This window comes from Rhinolophus hipposideros (assembly GCF_964194185.1).
Source record: "Rhinolophus hipposideros genome assembly, chromosome: 7".
In the NCBI taxonomy this organism is placed as follows: domain Eukaryota; kingdom Metazoa; phylum Chordata; class Mammalia; order Chiroptera; family Rhinolophidae; genus Rhinolophus; species Rhinolophus hipposideros.
Window position 1 is genome coordinate 73611212 of NC_138053.1, and position 25644 is coordinate 73636855.

Genomic DNA, 25644 nt, shown 5'->3' on the forward strand with positions numbered 1-25644 from the left:
ATCTAGTACTTCATCCTCACTATAGAGGACAAATGTCAGCATTGAATTGACAATTATACACTAGAGAAATAAGAATACCATATAAAATAGAATGCAATTGAATTTTTCTTTTTTCCTGTTTGTAATTGTTACAAACATAGTTTTCATTTATTAATAACTATAAACAAGGAAGAAAGAGGAGGTTATTTTAAAAACAACTCCACCTCATCTCAAAGATCTATGACAAGAAATACTTTGGCTTTCTAAATCTCTTCCCCCCTTCGGTTCTTAAAAAAGCATTTTCATTTGCTTGATGTTCAAAACACTAGACTTTTGGATTTCCACACTTGAGAACAACCTCACAAACCACAACACTTTTTCCTTCAATAATTTCTGCTTTGCAGTGTTAAATGTACATGCTTTTAAATTTTCTATTTCAATAATACTAATAAATTCTCTGAGAGGCCAGAAATAAAACTCACAGAATTTTACAAAAATTATGATCTCAACTCTATACTTAATAAAAGTGCATTTAAGAAATTAGGAGGAAACCAGAAATTCATTTTTAAAAATCCTTTTTCTTAGCACCATAGAAGATACAAAGCGGATCTTTGATATAAAAGATTTCAGTTAAAATTCAAGACTCACCAGGGCTATTTTTACTTTTCTTTGCATTCTATGAGTCTATCTGTACCATATAAAAAAGTCTCTTATGCAGTCTATGAACTGACCTCCTTCTTCTATAAGGGGTCAAGGATGGAGGGAAGAACTCACGATCGTGACAATTCAGTGCCATAAAGGACCATCACAAGACTCACCTAAGTACAGGTGTCTTAGGACAGACCTGAGATCCACTTACCTTTCTGCACACACTGGACACTCTTCATCTCAGGACTCCACTTAAGGCTGGATCCACAGAGAAATACTGAAGGACCTTCTAAGGACATGCCTCCTGAACAAGAAAAGGTCACCTTCTCACCAATTGTGTAGGAAGCTTTGAGGGGATGACTCTGTATGCCATCCATCAGTGCAGGTAGAACGCAGGCAATTTCTAAAGATGAAAAAAAAAGAACACAAGGGTTGCCTTCCTTAACCATCTTTTTAAAAAAATGACAACCTTGAATGGTGCTGATATAATTGCTCTGCTTTTTCATAGTAGAGGGCAAAGTGGGAGAAGTGAATTCACTCTTAGGGTGTCCTAAAAGACATGTCCCACAGTGTCTGGCATGTAGTTGGCCAATGAATGAGTGAAAACCAAAACAGTTTCCACTTTCCCATGCCTAGCCTCAAAGCAATGTGACATCTTAAAATGAATAAACCTTATAAATAGTGTCCTAAAATCTAGCCTTCTGTCAAAACCAGATTTTTCATAGCTGCCACTTATCTCTCTGGTTTGGTTAAGTCTCACTAGAATTTTCCCAAGAGCTGTGCTTATTTGCATATCATTAGCATATATCCAATTAGACATTTTACTGTCTGAATTTTTAAAGAACTGCCTTTAATCTTGCAACCATAAAAGTGTTAAATGTTATTTGGTTTCCCATCTCTAGTTTTTCTTGCTCAATTACATTCATTAGTTCAAATCTTCTACTTGAAAAAACAGCAGAGAAAAATAAGAAGCATGCACTTATGGAAAGCACATCAAAATTCACAATTTTTTAAAAAAATCTTGGCAATCTTTCTAATGATTTTGGACAATATTCTACAAAACAGTGCTCTATTTTTGCACCAGTTTCATCAGAAAATCCATTTATTCATTCATTCAAAAACCACATCTATTGAGTGCCTATATTTTGCCAAGTGTGTTGTATACTGCTGAGGATACAAGAAGATACAAGTCATATATTCTGCCCTCAAAAAGCTAATAATCTAACATCAGATTTAGTTGTTAGATTATTATCTGGCCATGACACCATTGCCGTCTTTACAATCGTGCTCCCACCAAGAAAAAAGAGAAAGGAAAAGTAAAGGAAAAAATATTCCAGAGAGCATCAGGATACCAAGGCAATGGAAGTTTTGAAGGTCCAAGATTCCAGAGAGAAAGGAAGTCTCAAGTGGTGATTACAACATTTGGTAATGCCTTTCTCCTTGACGTATTTATAAATTAGAAGGACAAAAAAATACTGAAAGGCTGCTAAACTTAGGAGAAAGCTGCAGATCAAAGGTAGAAAAGCTGAGTAGGGTTTTTCACTGTCTTACAGCGTTAGGGGATTAAAAATTAGGATCCAATCTGGTAGAAAATGAAGGACCTAAGTAGGAATTCCATACTAAAATTTCAGTTGGGATCCTTTAACGGCCACACACCAGGAATAAAGGTAAAATGGGCATAAAGCAGCCTCATTGCTCGCCGGAAACAAAACTGAATCTTCTCTAGAGAAAGATAACATCACCAGAGCCTCAAATTATTTCTTTAATGTTTCACACATAATGCCTGGGATTCAATCAAAACTAATCTACATTGGGAAAATAATTAAATGACAAGATGGGGAAATTCAACAGAGAATTAGAAAGTATAGAAAAGTAGACAAGGGAATATCTAGAATTTGAAAATGAAATTAAGAACTCAGTAGACCTCCTAAAAGCAGATTATTCAACCGTACAGAGAATTAATAAACTGTAAGATAGATTAATAGAAAATATTTAGAATGAAACATAGAGGGGGAAATGATGTAAAACAAAGAAACCAATGTATGATATATGTTATATATATTGTATATGTAGTCTAAAAAATGTATCATTTGTGTCTCATGAGGAGAAATGAGCAAGAATGGGATAGAAGCAATATTTGAGGACACAATGATTAAGAATTTTCCATTAACATAGAACATTAAAGCACATAAAGACAAAGAAAATCACACTGAGACACATCAGAGTAGTGTTGCTTCTGGAAAACAAAGACAAAAAAAAAAAAAAAAAAACACTTAAAAACATCCAGACAGAAAAGACATGATTTTCAAAGAAGAAACAGGAAGCCTAAGAGTTGACTTTTCACTAGAAAACAATGAAGTCAAAGGCAATGTAATAAAATCTTTAAAGAGTTTAAAGAAAGTAATTGGTAACTGATAATTCCTTACCCAATTAAAATATCCTTCAAAATGAAGATGAGATAAAGACATTTTGAGATGAACAAAGACTAGGACAGTTTTTGTCACTAGATTCACAATAGAGGAGCTCTTCACCAGAAGTATCTTATTCATCTTTTCATAGAACCATTACTCCTAGCCAGAGAATATGTGTATTCTATTTCAGTAATCACAGCTCAATGACTCCAGAGAAAGAGAGACAGAGAAAGAGGCAGAGAGAAAGAGGAGGTCCTACAAATCGATAAGGAACAGACTGACAAACCAATTTTTAAAAATGGGCAAAAGATTGGACAGCCACTTCACCAAAAAGGATATCCAAATGGCCAATAAACATGTGAAAACAGGCTTAGCATCACCATTCATAGGAAAAAATGCAAATTTACAAATACAAATTAAAAAACAAGATATCACTACACACTCACCAGTATAGCTAAAAAATATTAAAAATAGATGATGTCATGTGTAGGTGACAATATAGAGCATTCTTAACTTCTCAGATTCTAGTAGGGATATAAATTGGTACACTCACAAGGAAGACTTGTAGCATCTACTAAACCTAAACATATGTGAACCATACAACTCACAAATTTCACTATATATTTTTTAATAAATATACACTTAATAAATATACATTTTTCATATGTATATGAAATTATTTATCTTGATTCATTCTCTTCCACAGTATTCTCTCATCTTAAATTTTATACAACGGAGGCCACTCACTCTGACAACGCATTTCCCCAACAAGCCACTGTAAATCTTCTCCACATCTGGCAACAGGGTCTCCAACAAGAGAGTATCCTTCCTTACAAGTATATACTATGTTTTTCCCAACAGGAAACACAGCATCTTCACCCTAAACAGAAATAAGAAAAAGAGTATGTGTATTTTGCATTAACAACATGTTTCTTTAGATATATTTGGCCTATAGATCATGCTTTCTTTTAATCATCAGGAAACCTACGTTCAAATAACTAATTTAGAAAATTGTCTATAAAAACATTTTCCGTGTATAGTCCTAGTCAACAACACTGGTCCCACCATTAGTTGAAATAAAAGGCAAAATCATTCATGGAGAAAGCAAGGCTGGCAGCATTGAGACAGTCCTGATGAACAATATGTCCTATGTGAGCCAGGAAGAGACTTCGCTGGGGCGCAAGCCTCATCATAACAAGGAGTGAGAAGAGCATGAATTAACATGGCTCCAAAACCAAGAAAATTCCCTAGAATGACAAGGGGCAGATGCCTCGTGTTCCTTCCTAAACAAAAAAACTGCCCAAAGTACAGTGACCCATATCTCACCAACACTAACTAAATGTCTTACTGGCTCCTGGAGTAAACCTATACTTCATCCCAAACCTCATATTTATGGAAGATTAAAAAAAAAAAAAAGACTCTTTCAGGGGCAAGAATAGGGAAAGTTCTCATGTTGAAGAACTTGCTTATAGATTTCTATTTTAGTGGGAATGGAAATGTTTAGAAGTCCTCTGGCATGATTACATTTCTAACACCTTGGGCAGCAGTATTGATTTACCTTATCACAGAAGACATACTGTCTTCTGCAGGATTCTAATCACCATGGGCCAAAAAACAAGTCAGAACCCTCACCACTGAAACTAAAATACACACATAAACTATTTTTAGCATTATTTCACCATGGAAGAAGGACATGGATTATGACAACAGTAAAGAGGTAGAACTTGGAGGAAAAAATATATACAAAGGAAAAATATATATTTTTCATAACCAACTTGAACAAATCCGTTTTCCAAGGCAGGAGGTGATGGACAGAATTCCTTTGGAACCAAAGACAAAGAAAAACAGTGAGGTTCAAGCAATCTGGAAGGAAAAGGAAACAAAACATAATTAATGTGATGGATTTCTACTATATAATAAATGTTTTGCACCACAGTGGATTTTTCATTTGCATCTGAAGGGACTCCATTCATGTAAACATTGTGATATTGTTGTCATTGTCAGGATCAAAAATCTGATCACATCTTGTGATAGAAAACTCAGACATAAACTCAAGTCTCCAAAAGATAACTACTATGTTAGTAGTAGGAAAAAACAGTAGAAAGAAGAAAAAAATAAGTAAAAGTGATTGGACAACACACCTCCTTTACGTGATGTCTAGAGATCACCTGTCTCAGACGTACTTTTTGTCCTACTATTTGGTTCTGAAATGCCTTTAACACAAAATTAGTTCTGTGTTAAAAATAAGGTAATCAGAGTTAGTGATCCTGCAAGATAGGTAACACAAAATAATAACTACTTTTGATTGAGTGTTTACTGTGTGTTTGGCACCTTGGCAGTTGCTCTACAAATGTGTGTTGCCTCACTTCACATTCACAGTAACCCTATGAGATAATGTGGAGAAAACAAAGGCTCAGAAAATTTGAATAACTTGTCCAGGGTTATAAAGTTAAAAAAAAATACCAGGGCTGGATTCATGTCTCATCACTTAGGCTCCTAAAATCATGCTTTTTCTACCTCTCACAAGGCAATATCTAGGGGAAGCTAATAATGATGATGATGATGATGATGATGATGATGATGATGATGATGATGACGACGATGATGACAATGACATCCCTCATTAAAAAGTGGTTTTCAATAGTGCCTCTGAGGTCAATATACCACCAGCATTACCTCCACTGCAAAGATATGAAATCTGAAGGAAATTATTACAAAGAGCCTGTGAGTGTTGGTGCCTTCTAAGCTGAGTTCCTTGTACTCTTGCCACACTCTAAGGAAACTCAGAAATGTGAAATATTGATCCTCGTTTTCCTCTTTGGGCTGAGGGAGAGGTTTCCCCTCCTTGAGCAGGAAGAAGAGTGGAAATTCCTTCAATGCCTTCTTAGGATGCCCCTTCTCTCCAGCCCTATGTCTAAAAGCCGGAAAATATACCCAGACGGGCAGAGGCCGCCTCTGAGACCTCACCTTCCCAGAGACGTGTACCCTGAAGCCAGCATTCTCCTCCTACCATAATTCCATACGCTTGCCACCTTCCTCAGGCAAGAGATATACTGCTTACTGGCAGATTATGAGGCGCCAAAGACCTAGGAATAAGGCGTTCCTTCTCCCTATGCTTTCACCAGATGCACAAGAATCACATCTTTCTTCAACTCACATGACCTTCAAATTATCTGACTGGAACTTTTGCTAGTCCCTGATCAGAAGAGGTTACTAAGGATAGTGTACAACAGTGGGGTGTGTCATAAAGAATTCCGACTCCAGGGTATGATTCAGCAACTAAGCATTTTTGAGACAGTTTTTGCAAGGTCCTGCGAAACGAGTGTCAGACAACTGGGCTAATCAGTCATGATATTAACCATCTCCAGCGGCTACACTGAGACACAGGTAGGTCATGCTTCCATCGCAGTAACTACATTGCAGTGGTGACAATGAGACCTGTAACATTTCAGCCAGGCTCCTGAGTAAAAACCAGATGTAACAAGACTTATCAATATTTGAAACGATTCAGGAATAATACATTTTAGATCATGTGCCAAAATAGCAATGTGCTTCCTACAATTTAACTTGTAGGGCCCTAAAATAGATTGCTTAAAGAAACTGCAAAGGTTACAGGTGGGGGGTAATTTTTGAAGTATGTCTATATTCGAGTGGAGACCAAAGAAGCGCAACTAAGAGAATTGTGGACTGACTGACACGACAACTGCAGATTGAGCATAATAGGCATCGTGAAGATTACAACTTAAACTCAGGAGAAAATACAGCAGTGGAAGGAATCACACGTGAAATTCCTTCAATAAAATTTTTTTTGATTTAAAAAATATATATATTAGCTATGTCAAGCATCTGGCCTTAATGCTTAATCCAAAATAAATAAGTAAATATAGAAGTAGTGTGTATGAAAAGTAATACAACTATTATTGAATGTTTACTATGTGCCAGGCACTGTACTAATCACGTTACATGCTTAATCTCATTTAATTCTGACAATGATCATTTTATCCACTATTATTATCCCAGTTTTAGAGGTGTGGCAAGTAACCTGCCCAAAGTCCCACAGTAAGTGGGTGGCAGATCAGTTGCTGCTGCTGCTCATATCTCCTGGCCAGACTGCCTCCCTGTTACCAGGCCTTTTAGAAAATCCTGTCAGGAAAACTTGAAACACAAGTGCAAGGTGGCTACAACATGCCTCTATCCTTCAATTGAGCCCAGTGCTAAGGGCAAAGCAGTCACTGATAAAAATCACCATTTATCTTTTAAATCTTTTAGTAGCAGCAAACCCGTATCCCATGCATACTGCAAAGGCCACCGTGTTCTATGTAATTGCAGAAAGTGGGGTCTCCATTACCGAAGATGCTTCAGCTCCTCATCTTCGTCTCCACACTGCCTGCTTTCTGACGTTTCTCCAATACAGGATTTCCCACCCCCACTGGGAGGTGGGTTATTGCATTCTCGACTCCTTGTTTTCTTCCCTTGAACACAGGGGCCCCAAGAGGACCAGCAATTCCACTGTCCATCAACCCCTCCTACACGATAAGAGAGAGGTTGTTCAGAAAGTACTTGGAGAGGAAGATGTCAGAATTTCATGCTAAGCTTTCTGCTCATGCGGTCATTGGGGGAGAGGACAGTCTGGGGATTTATTATGCTCCCTATTCACTGAAGTCGTCAACAATGGCCAAACTGTCTCTGCACACGGACTAGGTTTGCCCATGTTAAGGCTGCATTAACGAACTTCTTGCAATAATATCATAATTTTGTTCATTACTTTACAACCATTTCAAAGCACGTTCACATACAAGATGTCATGTATTTGCTGCTCACGAGAATGAATCCAGGTGGGCAGGAGGTCTGCTACCATTCTCATTTGATAGGTGTGGCATCTAACACAAATTGGTTAAACGTCATGCCCAATGCTGTAATGGCTGCCAAGCGCCACATCCAGACTGTAACTCTATCTTATGGCTGAGTTCAGGCTCTTTTCATCACCCCACAGTCTCTCAGGAAGGCAAGTAACTTCGTATTGTTCAAGGAGTGATAGGACATAAGAAGGACTTAATGTCCTATTGGCTTCAGGCTGCCAACCCCGGGGCTGGCCCAGCACTGTACAAAATAAGGAAATGCATAAGGAGGAGAAATGCTTTTACCTTTAGTCAGCATCCTTCTCCAATATTATACAAGGCACTTCTTGAACCCATCCTGGCCACCTTCCACCTCATGGGCCAATTCATGATTCACAGTTCATGACTCACAGTCCTTCCCCCATCATATTTCTCGGCAAATTGAAATTCCAAGACAAGAGGGAACTTGTCCCATATTCTAAGAGCTTTGTTTTCCTAGTTAGGAACTGATCTCAAATTCCCCAAAGCATTGTTTTCTGATAATAGATGCGTGTGTTTACTGCTCCTTAGCTGTTTCTACTGTGTGACCTAAATCCCTTTTTGCCCCCACTCCTTAGTATCACAAACACCAAAAGTAATTTGTATAATATTTTCCCATGGTCTCCCTTCTGCTTTCTTCCATAATTAGAAACTGAGTTAATAAAGTAGTCCCCTGAGTATATTAATAGGAGGTAATAATAGCTTGACATATCATCGTTGCTACCCTATTCCTTACCAGGAGGGCAAGTTTCCATTTTATTAAATAACTGGAAATCCAAGCCACAACGGAATGAATCAGTGGTGGAATTTCAATTGGCCGGGACAGTTCACTTAGGAAGACATCTGGAGGAAAGAATGCCTTCCTGATGCTTATTCGTTTATTGAACATTTATTAAATGACTTCTATGAATCAAGCCCTATGTCAGGAATAAAGAAAACAATCAAATAGTCCTGATCTTAAGAAAGGAGCTTTCTAGAGGAGAGAGATATATAAATAAATATAAAAACAAGTATATAGTCTCATACTTGCCTATTCATAAAGTCAGCTTCACATAGCCCTGTAGTAACGTGCTTAAAGCACCACGCACACTGTTGAACATACAGCAGATGTTTAACAAATACATGCAAAGAATTTATTGACAGGAAATAATACAACATAGAAATCGAGATGGTTCAAAGCACTTGCCATCGGAAAGTTGGTCAATGCAAAGCCAAGCTCCGCAGACCTACGTTATAACAAAACCTTAATGAGGTGACTAGGGAAGGACAGAGGTGTTTTAGGCACTAACCTACCCTAATGGGGAATGGGGAATGGTTGGCACGGTGAGTCTGTTAATTCAGAGAGAAAAATAGAGACAGGAAAGGGTCTTGACCCCAGTAGCTATAATCCAGAAGTGGAAAAGGGAGAGAGATACTAAATTAAAATGCCCAGTGAGACTTCCCCCTCTCCATATACAAAGAAGCACAGTCTTGAGGGCCAGAGCAGAAGGGTAATTCCCTTCTCAGTGGGTCCAGCATGACCAGAGAAAATTCAGTGCACTGACCTGCTTCATCCTCTACAAGGACTCCTTTCTCACATGCCACACCAAATGTGTATGGTTTGCAGTGGCACTGACACTGGGTCCCCTCAACAGTGGCAATGCCACCATTTTGACAAGGCTGGCAATGGCAGGGGTCAAATTCATCCAGATATTCCTCAAGAGCCCGTTTCAGGTATAGCCTTTTCACGGCAGCACAGGGTATTTCCTTTACCAGCTCATACAAAGGTGTCAGCTATACAGATAAAGACATCACAGTCAAAAATCAGGGTTTTAGGCAAGAATAGTTTCCTTTTGGCATTTAGGCTCAATCCCCATTAAAACAGAATCAAAAGCCACTCATGTTAATTCCAATTATTTCTTGTTCAAATAAGGAGAGAAAGCAATTCACTTTTTTTGCAAGACAAACCTAGGGAAAATTATAACCAGAGAGGGAAGGAATATATTTGTATCTTATGTGCATGCATAAAATTTTTAAAAACCAACAGGACATTCATTTCCTAGTTATTGAAAGATTTTTGTCCCCCTTTCAAAAGACGGAAGAAAAGGAAATGTACTTAATTTACAGTAAAGAAGCAAGTACAATTACATTTAAGATTAAATATCCTGACTCTGAGAGACTTAACATGTCTCTCTAGTGAGACTATGACTCTTTCTCCCTGAAGAACTTTAAAACAGGTAGGCATTATTACTCTGTGTTGGCTATGTCTGATGAAAAGCAACTTTGAGACTATAAATGTGTTGACTAAGCTTTAACAATCTGCTCTCCCAAGAACAAAAGTCTCTGTTTTGTAGCATTCATCAGTTTCTGCAGTGTAACTACAGTCCCCATGGCCGATTTCAGGTCTGCTACCTCCATGATATCACTGAGCATGAAACTGGGAAGACATAGGTACCACTGGCTTTTGAGAGTCAATACAAGCTGGCACACCACTGAGAGTATGGAGATGAACTCAGAGAGTCAGTCACATTTCTCTCCATCTCTGCCCAAGCTCTTCTGAACTGGATGGCATTGCGTGGTCATGTATTGTGTTTCTACTTTCTCTGTTCCTTTCCTGTCCAGCTAATAAGTGAACACAGCTAACTATGACAGTTACAGTCCTAAATGGAAAAGTGCAGTTGAGAATGGAAAAGAATGTCTGTTTTCCCCTAATTAAAAACTTGGGATTTTTGAAGATTTGTATGGGATACTGACAATGAAAATAGGCCATTTTGAATATTAACAAATGGCACTTTAAGATAAGACTTCCTGGGGAAAAGTCCCCTCCCCTTTTATCCTTATTAGGAGGCAAGTGGATGCAGTATGGTGTCAAAAAGGTAACTTGAGAAATACTGCAATTTTTTTATAGAGTCAGAAGTTTATTTTTTCATATTTAAAAAAAATTTATATTAGTTTCAGGTAGAAATATTGCAATTTTTGAGTTTATAAAATGCGTCTAAGTTTCTTAATCTCTGAAAGTCAAGTTTCACCTGGGACATTACTTGACTTCCATGTCAGGGAATGGATCACAGAATCAATTCTGCTATGGCATTTGTTTTGAAAATGTGAATTTGTTCCATTGAGATTGTTACATTAGCGAACAATACGAGCATAACTCAAAGTTTGTGTTTTCTTACATACAATTTTGTCCACAAGAAACACCAGGTAAACACACAAAAAATGGACATAACTGAACCAAACCACATAGGAATACACAAACACCTCAAACATCCTCTAGTTTTACAACCTGTATAATAAACTACACCCATCTACATCTGGTGTTACAACCATCTGTCATTTCTGATTGTTCTTCTACCACTTGACAATAATTCACAAGCTGCAATTGTTCCATCACCCAACAAGCTTCAGATCTTTTTCTAGGTAATGTGCCACATGTTTTATTGTATATGCAGTTCTTAACAATTTATCATGTATAAAACTGTGCTACTGTTTTTTGGTGGTGTTTTTGGTGCCTATCTTTTTTTTTTTAATGAGTGTTACAGATCAAGTTTTTGAGTGTTGTGTCCCTAACCCCACTGTTCCCATAAATCTCATGGTCTTTCTATTGTGCAATTTTGCCTCACTCTCTGATTTTTAGGAACTCATTTGTTGTCTTACAAAAGAACTGACTGCATCCAAAACATCCTAAACTTCTGCTAACCAAATTGGTTCTATCTTAATTTACATGACTCCAGGAGCCTACAAGCCATGACCACAGGAAGAAAGGTGATCTGACATATGTAACAAGCCTAATGCCTCTGCAAGAACATATAATTCCTCTGAATTAGGCAACAAGAGAAATAATAAAATTTAGATCAAAAGCTTAAAATGCGAATTTTGTCACTAGTTTCTCTTGGGATTTACAGGACATTTAACCTTTACAACTGAAATATGGACATACAAGATAACAAACATTCTTTTTCTTATTATTATGTATGCATTCATTTTACCATACAAAACATATTTGGGATACGGAAAATGCTAATTACAGCCTTTCTGTTTAACCATCTTGATTTAATCTCATTTTCCCAGAGCAAATCAACATGACTACATTCCGCTGCTTTAAACACACCATCACATACCTTTTGTTTTATGACTTGGGGAAGATCAGTCACCGATCTTGCCCAGGAAGAATATCGTTGTTTGTTTCCAGCAGGATTGTCCAGCTCCAGGAAACTAAGGCCAGACACAAATTTTAAATGTCCCCCTCTGACAAATGGGTTCCCTCGCAACACATTGTTCTGAGTTCCTACACAAGGAGAACGCAAATGAAGTAAGTCAGGATACACAAATGAACATGAAAATGCGACCATAAAAGTGAAAAACCTATCAAGTATTAAAACACACCCCATCCAACTGAAGGGCATTCTGAGAAAGGCAAAACCATGGAAACAGTAACAAGATCAGTGGTGGCCAGGGCTGGGTGGTGGGAGAAATGAATTAGGTAGACTACAGAGGTTTTTTAGGGCAGTGGAGTTGTTCTCTATAATACTATAATGGTGGCCACATGTCATTGTACATTTATCTAAACCCATAGAACATACAACACCCAGAGTGAACCGTCATGTGAACTTTGGGTGATGCTAATGTGTCAGAGTAGGTTTATCGATTGTAACAAATGTACCACTGTGGCCCTGGATGCTGAGAGTGGGGAAGCTGTGCCTGTGTGGGGAAGGGGGTGAGAGGAGCCCTCTACTTTCTGCTGAATTGTGCTGTGAACCTAAAGCTACTCTAAAACATAATACCTGTTCAAATAGAAAAAGAAAAGAAAAATAGTCATTGCCTGACTATAGATGACATTAGGGATTTATTGTTCATATTCTTAATGTTCTTAGTGTAATAAAGAATATGATAGAGACATTCTTGCTTCTTGGAAGATACATCCATATATTTAGGGATGCAGTATCGTGATGTTCTTTCCAAATGGTTCAGCAAATATTACAAATATTTTAAATATGTAATATTTATATATTGCTAAATAGTCAATATTATATGTAGATACAATATCGTATGTAGATAGCACACTGTCAAAATAATAAATGTTGCATAGTGGGGGTAGGTATATCGGTGTTTATTACTCTGTTCCTTCAACTTTCCTGTATGTTGAAAATTTTTCATAATATAATGTTGTGGGTTCGTTGTATCTGGGATACTAACTAAGCAAGAAAGCTATTAATTAACAGGCATACAGCAAACACATGAAAAGTGTTCTAAAAAGTTGGAATACTAACTGAATTTTTTTTCCATTTGTGTGCCTAATAATTTCAGAAATACTTTTATCTCCAGTTTTAATTGGTTTTTACACTGGTCATGACCAGAAATTCCTAACTTGCAGATCAGATTTGGGGTGATATTTTTTTTTTAAAAAAAGATTTTATTGGGAAGGGGAACAGGACTTTATTGGGGAACAGTGTGTACTTCCAGGACTTTTTTCCAAGTCATGTTGTTGTCCTTTCAGTCCTAGTTGTGGAGGGTGCAGCTCAGCTCCAGGTCCAGTTGCCATTTTCTAGTTGCAGGGGGCACAGCCCACCATCCCTTGGAAGGAGTCGAACCGGCAACCTTGTGGTTGAGAGGATGCGGTCCAACCAACTGAGCCATCCGGGAGCTCAGCAGCAGCTCAGCTCAAGGTGCCCTGTTCAATCTTAGTTGCAGGGGGTGGAGCCCATTATCCTTTGCGGGACTTGAAAAATTGAACTGGCAACCTTATGGTTGAGAGCCCACTGGCCCATGTGGGAATCGAACCGGCAGCCTTCAGAGTTAGGAGCATGGAGCTTTAACCGCCTGAGCCACTGGGCCAGCCCTGATTTGGGGTGATTTTAATTTCCTTTCTTTTAACTGAATTATACAATTTCATAAAATTTTCATAAAATGTTGCAAATTCAAAAATTGTACTTTTATTATCAGAAATTATTAAAGCCTGATATTTTTAATAAATTCCCTGAAGTTCTTCCTCATCCTCATTGTTAGCTATTTTTTAATATGCAAGTAGTCACCCTTTTAAGGAAGTGTATCGCAAAGTTCAGTCCTTGAACTACCTGAGTCAGAATCTTCTGGAGTGACTTCAGATTTCTGAGCTCCACCCAAGACCTGTGACAGAATAACTGAGAGCAAAGCCTTGAACTCAGCATTTTAACAGGCTATCCCAGGTAATCCTCGTGCACACCAAGATTACCTAGTCTAAGAATCACTGCCTTAACTGGAACCCCTGTTTACAAACTGCAGACTCTAAAAACTCTGTTTGTGTATTTTTTAAGCCTGTCACCTCCCTGTCCACACCCCAGTAAGTGCTCTGCTCCAGCTGGTCCTCTTCCCTTAGACAATCAGCTGGGTACAACAGCAAAGAAGCCAAATTGTGAAGCCAGATGTATGCATCTCTGTCTCGTGTCTGATGCTTACCAACCATGATATTAGGTGACCTGTCTGTTCCTCAGTGTCCCTGTCTGTAAAATGGGAATATGAATAATACCTAACTCTCAGGCAGGAGGATTATACTGGTTCATTTTTGTAAATCACTTAGCGTTATGTTTTGTTCAATACAAAATAAAATGAGCAGCTTCCAATCACCAGGCCAGCTAGTGACAGATGTCAACATCTTTCCAAAGCTCCCATTTCCACTTCTATTTACAGATCATTCTATTTCCATCTTCTTCAAAAACTTGTCCTCCTCCTTTGTCATGTCAGCTCCTTGAAGAAAGGCACATTCTCTGGCATATTCATATTCTCTGGCTATATCCCCAGTGCCTAGGACAATTCCTGGCACATCCTATGGGCTTCATAAATAGTTGAGGAATGAAGCAATAGAGTAAATAAACATGGTTTCACTACTCTCTCCCCCTCCACCTTGGAGTCATCTACCAGTATTCCAAGGATCCCCACTTCTTCAATGAGAACTTTGGCACCTAGGTCAGTCTTCACCTTCTCCGCAGCATCTGCCATCACCCCCAGAAGAAACCAAGCTCAAATATTGTTAGTCCATCGCCTCACACAATGCACTGCAGTCTTGCTTCCATCCCTACCACACTAAGAATCTCTTCATTTTAAAGCAATTAAGTGGTATTTGCCAAATCCAGTGAAGAGTCCTCAGTCCTTTTCTTATTAACTGCTCTTTAGCATTTCTCTCTGTCGACCTCTTTTTTCCCCTTACTTTCCATGTTACTGCTCCTTTCTGGTTCTTATCCTTTCAGTCCTTCTCAGTCCTGCTTCTTTCTCTACAACTTTATCCTTGTAAACTTTCGTTTAATCACTCCCTGTGTTAAATCCTTTAATGGCACCCCTTCTCATCGGAATGAAATTCAAACTCTTTAACATGCCATCTAGATACTGTCTAAATCAGCTCACTCTTCCAGTTCCTTCTTCAGTCACTCAAAGATTAGCACACCATATTCCTCAACACCCTGTCGCCACCAGGAGCAGCAGCAGCAGCAGCATGCACCAAAAGCTTCACTGAGTATCCATGTCACAGACTGGACCTACATCTCCTCCTGATGGTGTCATTTTTCTAGGCTTGTTTGCTAACTGTCACCATGGGGGAGAAACGTGGTGTAAATATGTGGAGGACATATTTACAGTAGACAGGAGATAACTAGTGAACTTTCCACTCTTCATGAGTCTCATTGCCATGACATATAAAATAGAGATCAGAGGCAAAAATAACCAAATATATGAAAAACACAAAATAGGACACCTGCTAAAATTTCCAAGGCCCTTGGAGACCAGGAATTAACCATGAGACAGAGGAACGGAAGTGAAGGCTGTAATATATATTGCCCCCTTCTCATTTACCTGAAGCCTGTTTTAGGGCATTTTCCAGTTCCTTGCATTTGCTCTTTGAGAATTGAAACAGAAAATTGATATCTGAAGAAGAACATTTCTTCATAGTTGATGAACTGAGACCTGGGGGAAGAATTAAAAAGTGCTTAATTTCTGCATTTGTTGAGGACCTTTGAAATGCAGCCAAGAGTGCAGTTAAGAGGTTGTTTCCTACTACTGTGCCCACCTAATCAAGAGTGAAAGGATACGCACATTTTCAAGTGCTCTAGAAGAGACAAGGATCAGTAAAAGGGATATTTAATTTTTGTTGTTACACAAAATAACAGATGCATGCATCTATGTAGGAATGAAGTGTCATTTGTCTGAAAGTAACTTTCAAATAGGTCAGCAAATATTGGCTTCCATTAGCTTTGACCAGAGAAGGAAGGATATAGAGGTGATTTCCACATAAAACAATGGAGGGAGCAGAAATTAAATACCCCAAAGACTGATATCTTTCACCCATCCATAGTCAACACCTCAAGCAAATAGATAAAAATAGGCATGTGATAGCCTCCAGCACAACTATTGGAGAAGCTAAAAGCTGGGTTCTTGTTCTACAATAATTAAGTCATGAAACCCTACCTGGTTCTACTATCACCATCTTTAACATCTTCACTATCTCTGGTGTCTAACATTTCTTTTCCCCGACTCATCACCTTAGTATGTGACAATTTCTACTCATTATCAAATGCATTTTTTAAGGGAGGATAGAAAACAAAAAAAAAGTAAGGAAATGTATTTTTCTTATATAATTTTGCTAATCATATTATAATAACCTCAATATTTCTGAAAGAACAAATGGGGGCATATATTATATCCCAAGAGATTTGATTATATTTAAATTAAAACTTTTAAGAAGAACAGAAACTGCTCAAGAGTAAAATTTTTACTCAAAATAAACTTTTGCCAACTTCGGAAGCTTCAAAAAGTTTCTCCCCATTTCTTTTAAATGCTAAGGGCAAAAAAGGGGCAGTGAAACTGAGTTTATATCAAGCCACTTGCTGGATTCATTTTCCAAAGAAACGCTGTCTCTGTCATTGCTTAAAAAAAAAAAAAAAAAAAAACAGAAAAGAAAAACATGTGCTTGTGCAATTTATTCCCAACCTGTGAGGTTAGAAAAATTCAAATTCTACTTAAACGTTAATTGGTAAAAAATAAGTCCAATGGAAAAAAAAATAGCTAATGGAAATACAGAAAAACATTGTAGTTCACCCATAAGAGAAGGCTACAAGATCTCTGAATCTCATGTAAGAAGTCTTACTCTCCTCTGAGATTATAAGAGCATCACATCTGATGAGAAGATCCTGAAGAGATGATTTGGAATGGAGAAGGCAGTGTGGGCATCATCTTAAGGACAAAGTTGGGACAGAGGGGATTTGACTTGGAACATTAATAAACCAGGGCCAAAAGTTCTCTGTAGAAAAGGAATGGATACTAAGACACCACTCTCTCCCTTCCCACATTGGGGCAGCTGGTGAGGTTTGTACTCTCATTGTGAAATCAACAAAAAATGAATTTAGTGGCATGCCCTGATTCTAACAAAAATCAGGCATTTCTAGCAGCAACATAGCATAAGAAAAACTAAGCTGACTTTAGAGCCCATGAAACCTCCTTACGATCTATACACCCTTTGATGAGTCTTCTCATAGCATTGAGTCTCCGTTTCTCAGTCTGTGGGACAAGAATTATAATGGCTATCTCACTGGGTAATAGTGAACATCATAGCTAGCATACGTAACTTGCCTGTGGTAAGGAAGGCAGACAATAAATTTAAGGCACAAGCATTATTAGGTAGCAAGCAAACTTGTGCTATCCAGAGCAGACTTTTTTTAAAAGAAATGTGAGTGTTAAAGAACAGAGATAAATGAAATACTGCTTTAAAAACACCTTGATTTCTGCAATAACAGTAAATTCCTCATTAGTTTTCCTCGAGGAATGTTATTTAATCTGAGAAATGGGAAAGGTTAAAAAGTATTCTAAACATCCAATCAATACCCTCTGTAGATAGCCAGTAATGATGATGGTTTAATTCATACTTCACGGCACTGTCTATAAGAGTAGGCAGGCTTTCTTAAAGCCTGGAAGATTTTGAGTAGAGTATAATGGATTCTTACAGCTTTGGATTCCTTTGCAATTTCATTTCAATTTCTCCTATTTTAAAGCTCTAAAGTTTAAGTTAGCTACATGTTATTTCCCCATTACAACCCCTGAAATGTTTTTATATAACTTTTTTAAAAAATACTCTACCACTTTGTTTCATTTGTTCTGTGTCCATATAAAACAGAACTTTATATTCTCCTCCTAAGGATCCAGACTGAAGATAATGTGTCCCGTATGTGTCGATTAATTTTCGGTAGGCACTGTAGTCATACAGAGAGGGAAGGTTGGAGAGTTCCTTCCAGAAGGGCTCAGCGAGTTGTAAAAATTCCGGATTGTTATTGATAAACTGAGCCACTTCCACTGTGTTCTCAACAACCAACAATTGATAACTCTGTGGGAGGAAGAAAGAATAAAAGGAGTTTTAGTTTCCCTATCCATTGTCTCCATCAAGTGCCATCTTCATTAATTTTTGTTTTAGGTGCATGATTAGGTCTCTTCTGGGCCCACTCACTTAAGGCAATCAAAGGAATTTTTTAAATCCCAAGTAGGAATAATATCTGAGGAACGTCATGGTAATTTATTTTAAACCTTTAAAACCCAAGACCAGTTGTTATGCCAACCTCAGTTACAAATAAGAGAATCAACTTCACTAACTGTTAAATAATCTCACAAATAAGTATATAAAATAATGTGTCCCTACAGTCCATATCTTGACAATGACTAACAGGTAGGGTGGCTGTATAATTATCTCCAATACCAGTATATTTACAAGTTAAGCCACTTTATAATGAGGTATTTTAAATACTTCTAATTAAACATCTTTTAATAAAATCCAAGACAGATCTACCTTATACCAAATCCTCACTTATGTGAACAACATAATATGAAGATGGTAAATGTTTTTACAGCTCATATTTCCACAGCTTCTTAATCATAAAACAAAATCAGTATTCTTTTATACCTCCCTTGTGTGATTTATGAGTCAAGTTACTGGCTTTAAGATAAAATATGCATATTGTGAATGATGATCAGCCTTAAAATTTTTTCAGCATTAAGCGTGTATCAGTTAGTACAATCCATGTCAATTGTTCAGGTTGCCCAAGACGAAAGTTTTGAAATTTCAAAACAACAAAACATCTCAAAATAAGCCTTTTAACTTCCTCATACGAAAATTTGGATATCTCAAAAGTAATAAAGTGTTTTAAAAGTTTTTAATTTCACACACCTTCTAAAAAAGATTCCAGTGTTAGCATTTAGGAAGCACACATTAATTGGATTTTTTTAATTGGATTTTTAAAATTATAATTTTAACACTAAAACATAGTAGCATCAGTTACCATAGATGAGAAATTTAGGGCAGTTTTAACTAGAAGATTTGAAAGTAATGGGTGTTTTTTTCTAACAATTTTCAAATTAAGTACAAATACTTTAATGAAAATATAAAAAGTATAAATATATCAAAGAGAATTAACAAGACAAGATTGTACCTTTAAAAGAAATGTATTATATTATCTCTTTGAAGAAGATACTATTGACCTCTGGACGGTGGCTAAAGTATTTTATTAAATTAAGCATATACTTTGCAAATGGTTTCATCAGAAATTGTTTAAAGCAAAGTTATAAAACATTTTCAATAAAAAAGTATAGTTAACAGCAAAATTACATTTTCTTGATGGTACCCATAAAAACTTTTGTTTCTGATATACCATCTGAAAATTTTATCATTTATTCTCCAACTGATAGCTGCAATGTTGTATTTTAATGAGAAGTCTCACGGCTAATTCAGTCATTTGTTAACAACAGGTTCATCATTTGGACCATAAAAGTCAACTGCTCAACTTTAAGGAAAATAAAATTTGTCATCATAAAAAAAAAAAAAAAAAAAAGATACTATTGACCTATTTAAAAAGTGAAAGCTGATCCTCTTGGTAAATACACTTTTGTTAATGCTACAAATACTTAAACCAGTAACATATGAAAAAGTTAAATAATATTTCATACTAACCTTTTTCTTCTGGTTTTCATTGTAATTTGAATTATGATTGTATGAAGAAGAAGAAGATGAAAATATAAACAAAAATTTTTTCCTTCCAGATGATGACTGTTCTGTTGATGTACTCTTTACATAAGACCAGCTACTGTTGTAATATTCATAATTAAAATCATTATTTATTTCCACCTATAAAAAAATGAAAAATTTTGCTATAACTAAATTAAAGCCTTGGATATAATCAAGAATCTTTTGTCATAAATCCTTTAATGTGGATACTTTCTTCATACAATCTTCTCTCAAAGACAAAGCTCCTCATTGACACAAAACAACTGTGTCTCTCATTAAGATGAGGCCTGTATGAGTATAAAGAATAGAGTTCATTTTATAATTACCCTTTGTTAAGCAGGAACCATGGTATCACTAATGGCAATCCCAAGTGATTCACAAAATTTTATCTGTGTACACAAATCTTCCATTTTCCTTTAATGTCAATATTTAGGCCAGAAGGCTAGCAAAGAACTACAAAGCATTTGGCTCTTGATTTTTTTGTCTAATAGAGAGGAACAGAGATGCAAACAGGTTATAGAAAACAATCAAATTCTTTGAACTTTGTTTTGGAATGTTCTGTGTGATCCAGTAATAGATTTCACGTTCCAGTTCTGTTATACTTTATGCAAATAAGCCCCTGAGCTGCTTAGTTCAGCATCTCCTCCCTCCCATCTACTCTACACACAAGAATCATCCTTTTTCAAGGTAGTATGATCGTCTTAAATTGTCCTTAATACTCTCCTCCTTCCACCTTAGATCCTGGATGGCCCTGAACTGATCCTTCCTCTGAAATCATAAATTCAAACATTCTACATTCTGATATCTCTTACTTTTTTTGACTCTCATTCTATTATGGCCACATCTGTCATTCAGCTTTGTAGAGAGAAGTTAATCAATTTGTTTTCCCTCTTTCTCCCTATCAGCACCTTCATTTTCTCACTTCCTGCCTGTTGCAGTGAAGCTTTGTGGTTTATGACTTCAACCATTTCATTCTCTTGCCAGCGAACTTTACTTCCCTGCCTAGATATGTCCTGCCCCCATATTTGTCTGGCAAAAACCCAACCCTGGATCAATGCTTGCAGCCAAACTACCTAGCACGACTATAGGAAAATCACACAACTACAGGCTGGTGTCACTATAAGTCCATACATGACTTCCAACATCAGTGGAACCCTCAATACATTCTAGCAATCCTATATTTGAACGATGGGGACATTCATTGCCTCCATATCTTCACCTGGGTTTAGCACTTTAATGATTGACTTACTGCCCATTGCTTCCACCTCCCTTCCCTCAGGCTGGATCCTCAAAACATCGATATACTTCCCTCAATAGCAGGCTGTTATTTCCCTCCACTGTGACAAACACCTACAAATTTGGTGACTGGAAAGGCATTTCAGATGCCAATCCAAAACCCAAGCCATGCTGAGGAAAACAAATATTAGGATTATACTGTTTTTAAATTATTCCTCTTCTTCAGAAGCTGCAGAATTCCAGCATGTCTACATTCCAACTATGTCAGATATTCTCTTCCTTAGTATTTTCTCTGCTCTGTAACTTTCTAAATTTGTTGCAAATTTTGCAATTCTTCCACTTATCATTATGAAAAGACTACCAACACATCCTCCTAGGAATAAAAGGAGAAAAATTCTATACAAATGCTTATCTCACTTTTTCCCTTCTGGCCACAGGTTAAATTACAATAGATATTATTCACCATGTGGAATTTAGAATTGAAAAGCAATTACATATAATACATTGGGAGAATAAAATATAGTAGAGAAATAAAGGTCTGTGAATCCTGACAGACTGTATCAAAGCTCTACTACTTATTAATTTGGTGACTTGGAGCAAGTCAGCTGAAGTCCTCTGAGCTTTAATTTCAACATACATAAAATACTAAAATATTTACTTACCTTCCAAAGATCCTGTGAAGATTTAACCTATACAAATTGACTAGGAGACTGTAGACGCCACAGTACATATTCAAAAATTGGTAGCTACAATAATTTTTCAGATCAGTTTCACTTTCCATTTTGATGAATCAATAACTCTTCAATGTAATTGATTCTATTGTAAATTGGAGGATGGTGTGTTTGCTATTTATAATCAAAACTGCTTTCTGCAGAGGGTTAATTTTGATAAACAAGGGCCCTTTTGTCTGAACATCCTAATAGTTTCGGTTCACAGATTTGAGAGTAATAGATAAGGAGCACTGAATTTGAAATTTTGGGTGTTCTGGGAAGAAAGGTGGAAAGCGGTGGGAGAGGAGATCTTGGAAGAGGATAACAAGAAAGAGGCTGGGAGGAGGTGGAGCCGTTGGGAAGCTACTCAGTGGGTGCTCTCAGCTGATGTGTCTGATAAGCTTTTCCTATGCCAAGATCAAAGCAATCTCCGGAGGTTGAAAAGAAAAGAAGAGAGAAGAAAAGAAAAAAGAAAACAAAAGAAAAGAGAAAAGTTAGAGGCTAAAACAGGTGAGGCCAAACATCGCACTTTTTGAGACTGTGGAAGAAAAGACATGTTATTAAGATGGAGGATGTCAACTGCTTTTGTTGAATGTGTTTGCACTATTGCAACAGGAAAATCTCTCCTCTGTATCTTCAGGACTGTCCTCCAAAGCCATAAATATTTTGGTGTGAGTAGATTTTGTGCTGCAGTCAAGGAACAGGGTCAGTCTAGGTGTGTATGACAGAAAAGGCATGAAAGAAGCAGAAGCCTAGAGCCAGAGTCAATCCTGAAATCATAAGCAAAATAAATGTAAACCTCAGGCAATATGGAAGGCACTGACAAGGCTGTGGAGCACAGACCATTCTTCCACACTGCTGATGGGGGTATAAATTGATACATCTGTGTTGGAAACTTGGCCTCGTAAAGCGTATCACAGACAAGGCAGCGATTCGAGTTCCAGGTGTATGCCCTAGAGAAATTCTACCTCATTTTGCATGGTACTCATGCACAAAAATGTTCAAGGCATTTTCATAAGAAAAAAATTAGAACAGCAATAAAAATGCCATCTACTTCAGCCTGAAAAAACTTCAAAATCATAATTTTGAGTGAAAAAATAATCCATAGAAGAATATAGAGTATACGAGTTATGTACAAAATGGCCAAAAAGCCAAAATGAAATTACAAGTTTTTATTTAGGGACAAAGATGTATGGGATAGACATATTTAAAAAAAAAGAAATGATTAATACAAAATATGAGATCATATTGCCTGGGAAGTGGGGGTGAAGAGAATGTGATCAGAGAGGGGTAAATGGGAACATTTAAGTCACTGGTAATATTCTGTTTGTTAAGGTGGATGATGGGCACATATGGGCATTTGTTTTATTAATTTTCGTCAAACTAAATGTGTATGTCATTCACACTCCTATAAAATATTTCACAATTAAAGAATATGGTGATGGAAGGAGAACTGACTCTGGGTGGTGAGCACACAATGTGATATGTAGATGATGTATTACAGAATTGTATACTTGAAACCTATGTTATTTTACTAACCATTGTCATTGCAATGAATTTCATTTAAAACAATACATTTAAAAAAGCATAAAAGCACTTTTAAGTGAGATTACATTGTAGCAGTGTAAAGGAAATGATCATTCCAGTCCTGGCCAGGGCCTTGATTTCTAACACTTATGCAGGGACAGACCATAAGGTCTTGGGCCCACATGAAACATAGGCAAAATGAAAATGAAGCAAAAGTGTATTTCAGCTTAAATGACAAGTTACCATGACCCTGTACTCCAGTTACATGATATGTATTCTTTTTAAACCCATATAAAACATTTATAAGCACTGACCACATATTAGACTAAAATAAATTTTCAATAAATACCAAAAAATAAATATCATATAAATAAGGATCTCTGGCAATAATTCACAGATTAGAAATAAATAACATCAATGTGATTAAGTACCTGAAATGTATAGGAGAGGATATTTCCACTCAGTCTGTACAGATCTTGTCCATCCCCACTAAACACTTTTCTGCATTGACCACCAAAACTTTTCGTGTTGATGACTCTGTTCCTAAACTGGCCAGTGAGTGCATCGTAACTGTTTGAAGAAGGAGAAGGAGGAGGAGAAGGGGGAGGAGCAGGAGGGAGAGGAGAAGGGGGGAGGAGGAGGAGGGAGAGGAAGAGAAGGGGGAGAAAGGAGAGGAGGAAGAAAAGGCAATTAATAACCAGAAATTGAACTTGCTGGAAAAGGCATCATTAAAGAACTCTAGAAATTCCGGAAATACATTATGGTTAACCATATCTTCAGAGAGCTCAAATAAAGAGAACAGTGTCCTAATGCACACCATACATTATCCAACCTCCCTTGCTTCGTACAATATCTAAAACTAACACCTGCGAAAACCCAACATCTTTTCAGCCTAAGAACATATTTGGGAAATACACAGCCCTTTTATATCTATGGCAATAGCTCGTTTTGAACTGAATCTATGGATAAAACCAATACAATTGAGATTACTCTTGGCTCTCTGCAACAAATTTCAACTAATTGTCTCTTAGCATGCTCACTGGCATCCCCAAATTTTACCTTCTCTGTTAAGGAATTTTAAAATATTATGGAAAAAATCACGTCTATCATTCTATAATACATTGCTTTAAAGCCTTGAAATCTTGAGTCTGGCCCCTAAAATTTCTTCAGAATTCTTTTTGAAAAGGCAAACATGGGATTGTCCCAACTTTATTTGGAAATGAAAGTTCCCAGCTAGTTTGGGCAATTACTTTTCAGCCTGAATATTTGAACACACTACTTTATCTCTTCTTTCCCTGTTCTCATTCTATTGTCTTCATTATCTTGAGTAGCCCCACCTCACTAAATCAATTCTCTCTCTCTGTCTCTCTCTCCCTCTTCCTCTCCCTCGCCTTTTTTCTCTCCCATGCAGGTTTTTCCAGGCCTGAGGAGTTTCCCTGGATGCAAGACTCTCAGTGCTGAAACCAGGACACTTCAGGAACAATTGGTCAACTCTATGTTTTACTATGTATACCTACAGGTATGCTGATATGAATTTAAAAATTGTTTCAGGATGTGGCAAAGACATCTGAGGGAAAGGCTTGGTTATTAGGTGATTTGTTATTAGACTTACAAATAAATAAATAAATAAATAAATAAATAATGAAAAATTATAACCCATCAACATGCACAAGAGGCTGCCCAGCATCTTACCCATTTCCAGTAAGTTCTATGTTGGGAGGAGGTTTATGAAGGTCACAGGCATGTCTGCTTTCTGAGTCCTCACATCTATCTTCATCAGCACTATCTTCTTCACAGTCAGAATCCCCGTTGCAAACCAAAGATTTGCTGATGCACTGACCTAACCACAAGAAACGCCGCCATACAAAAATAAGAGGGAAGAAGGGGGATCAAAAAGGTTTTGCACCCAACCCTCAGCACTGACATTCTAATATGAATTTGACATAAGTCCTCAGTGTGTCCAGGAAAGGACTAGTGATTATTTTGGTCCTCCTTTTACAACACACAAAATGGATTGTGACCTTGGCCGGACACAAAATTGAAAATAGAACCGGAATTCCAATTCCAGGCTCTCACCAATAAGCATCAAGCAATTTGTCTGAATCCTCCAAAATCATACAATGTCAACCACTGTGAAGATAGATTGGCTTCTTGTCCTTCAATTTTCGGTTTCTTTTCTGTAATCACTGACCAAAATGCCAAAGTCCTGCTTTCCGTGGTGATTTAGATGTGTAAGCTCTGAGAGCATGGGAATGGAGTCAAAAGTT

The 25644-nt window shown here is 37.2% G+C and overlaps 1 protein-coding gene across 1 annotated transcript in view; it reads right to left on the minus strand.

The window, feature by feature from the left end:
• The window catches only part of C7 (complement C7), a 46020-nt gene that overhangs the window by 10836 nt on the left and 9540 nt on the right, over nt 1-25644 (minus strand). Inside the window, exons 5-15 of the mRNA XM_081054424.1 lie at nt 25070-25217; nt 23809-23947; nt 19851-20024; nt 17993-18236; nt 15716-15826; nt 12016-12182; nt 9460-9688; nt 7387-7564; nt 4814-4901; nt 3786-3918; nt 839-1030 (exon numbers count right to left, since the gene is read on the minus strand). Of these exons, the coding sequence (XP_080910550.1) occupies nt 839-1030; nt 3786-3918; nt 4814-4901; nt 7387-7564; nt 9460-9688; nt 12016-12182; nt 15716-15826; nt 17993-18236; nt 19851-20024; nt 23809-23947; nt 25070-25217 (1803 nt within the window). The remainder of the gene's footprint in view (nt 1-838; nt 1031-3785; nt 3919-4813; nt 4902-7386; nt 7565-9459; nt 9689-12015; nt 12183-15715; nt 15827-17992; nt 18237-19850; nt 20025-23808; nt 23948-25069; nt 25218-25644) is intronic.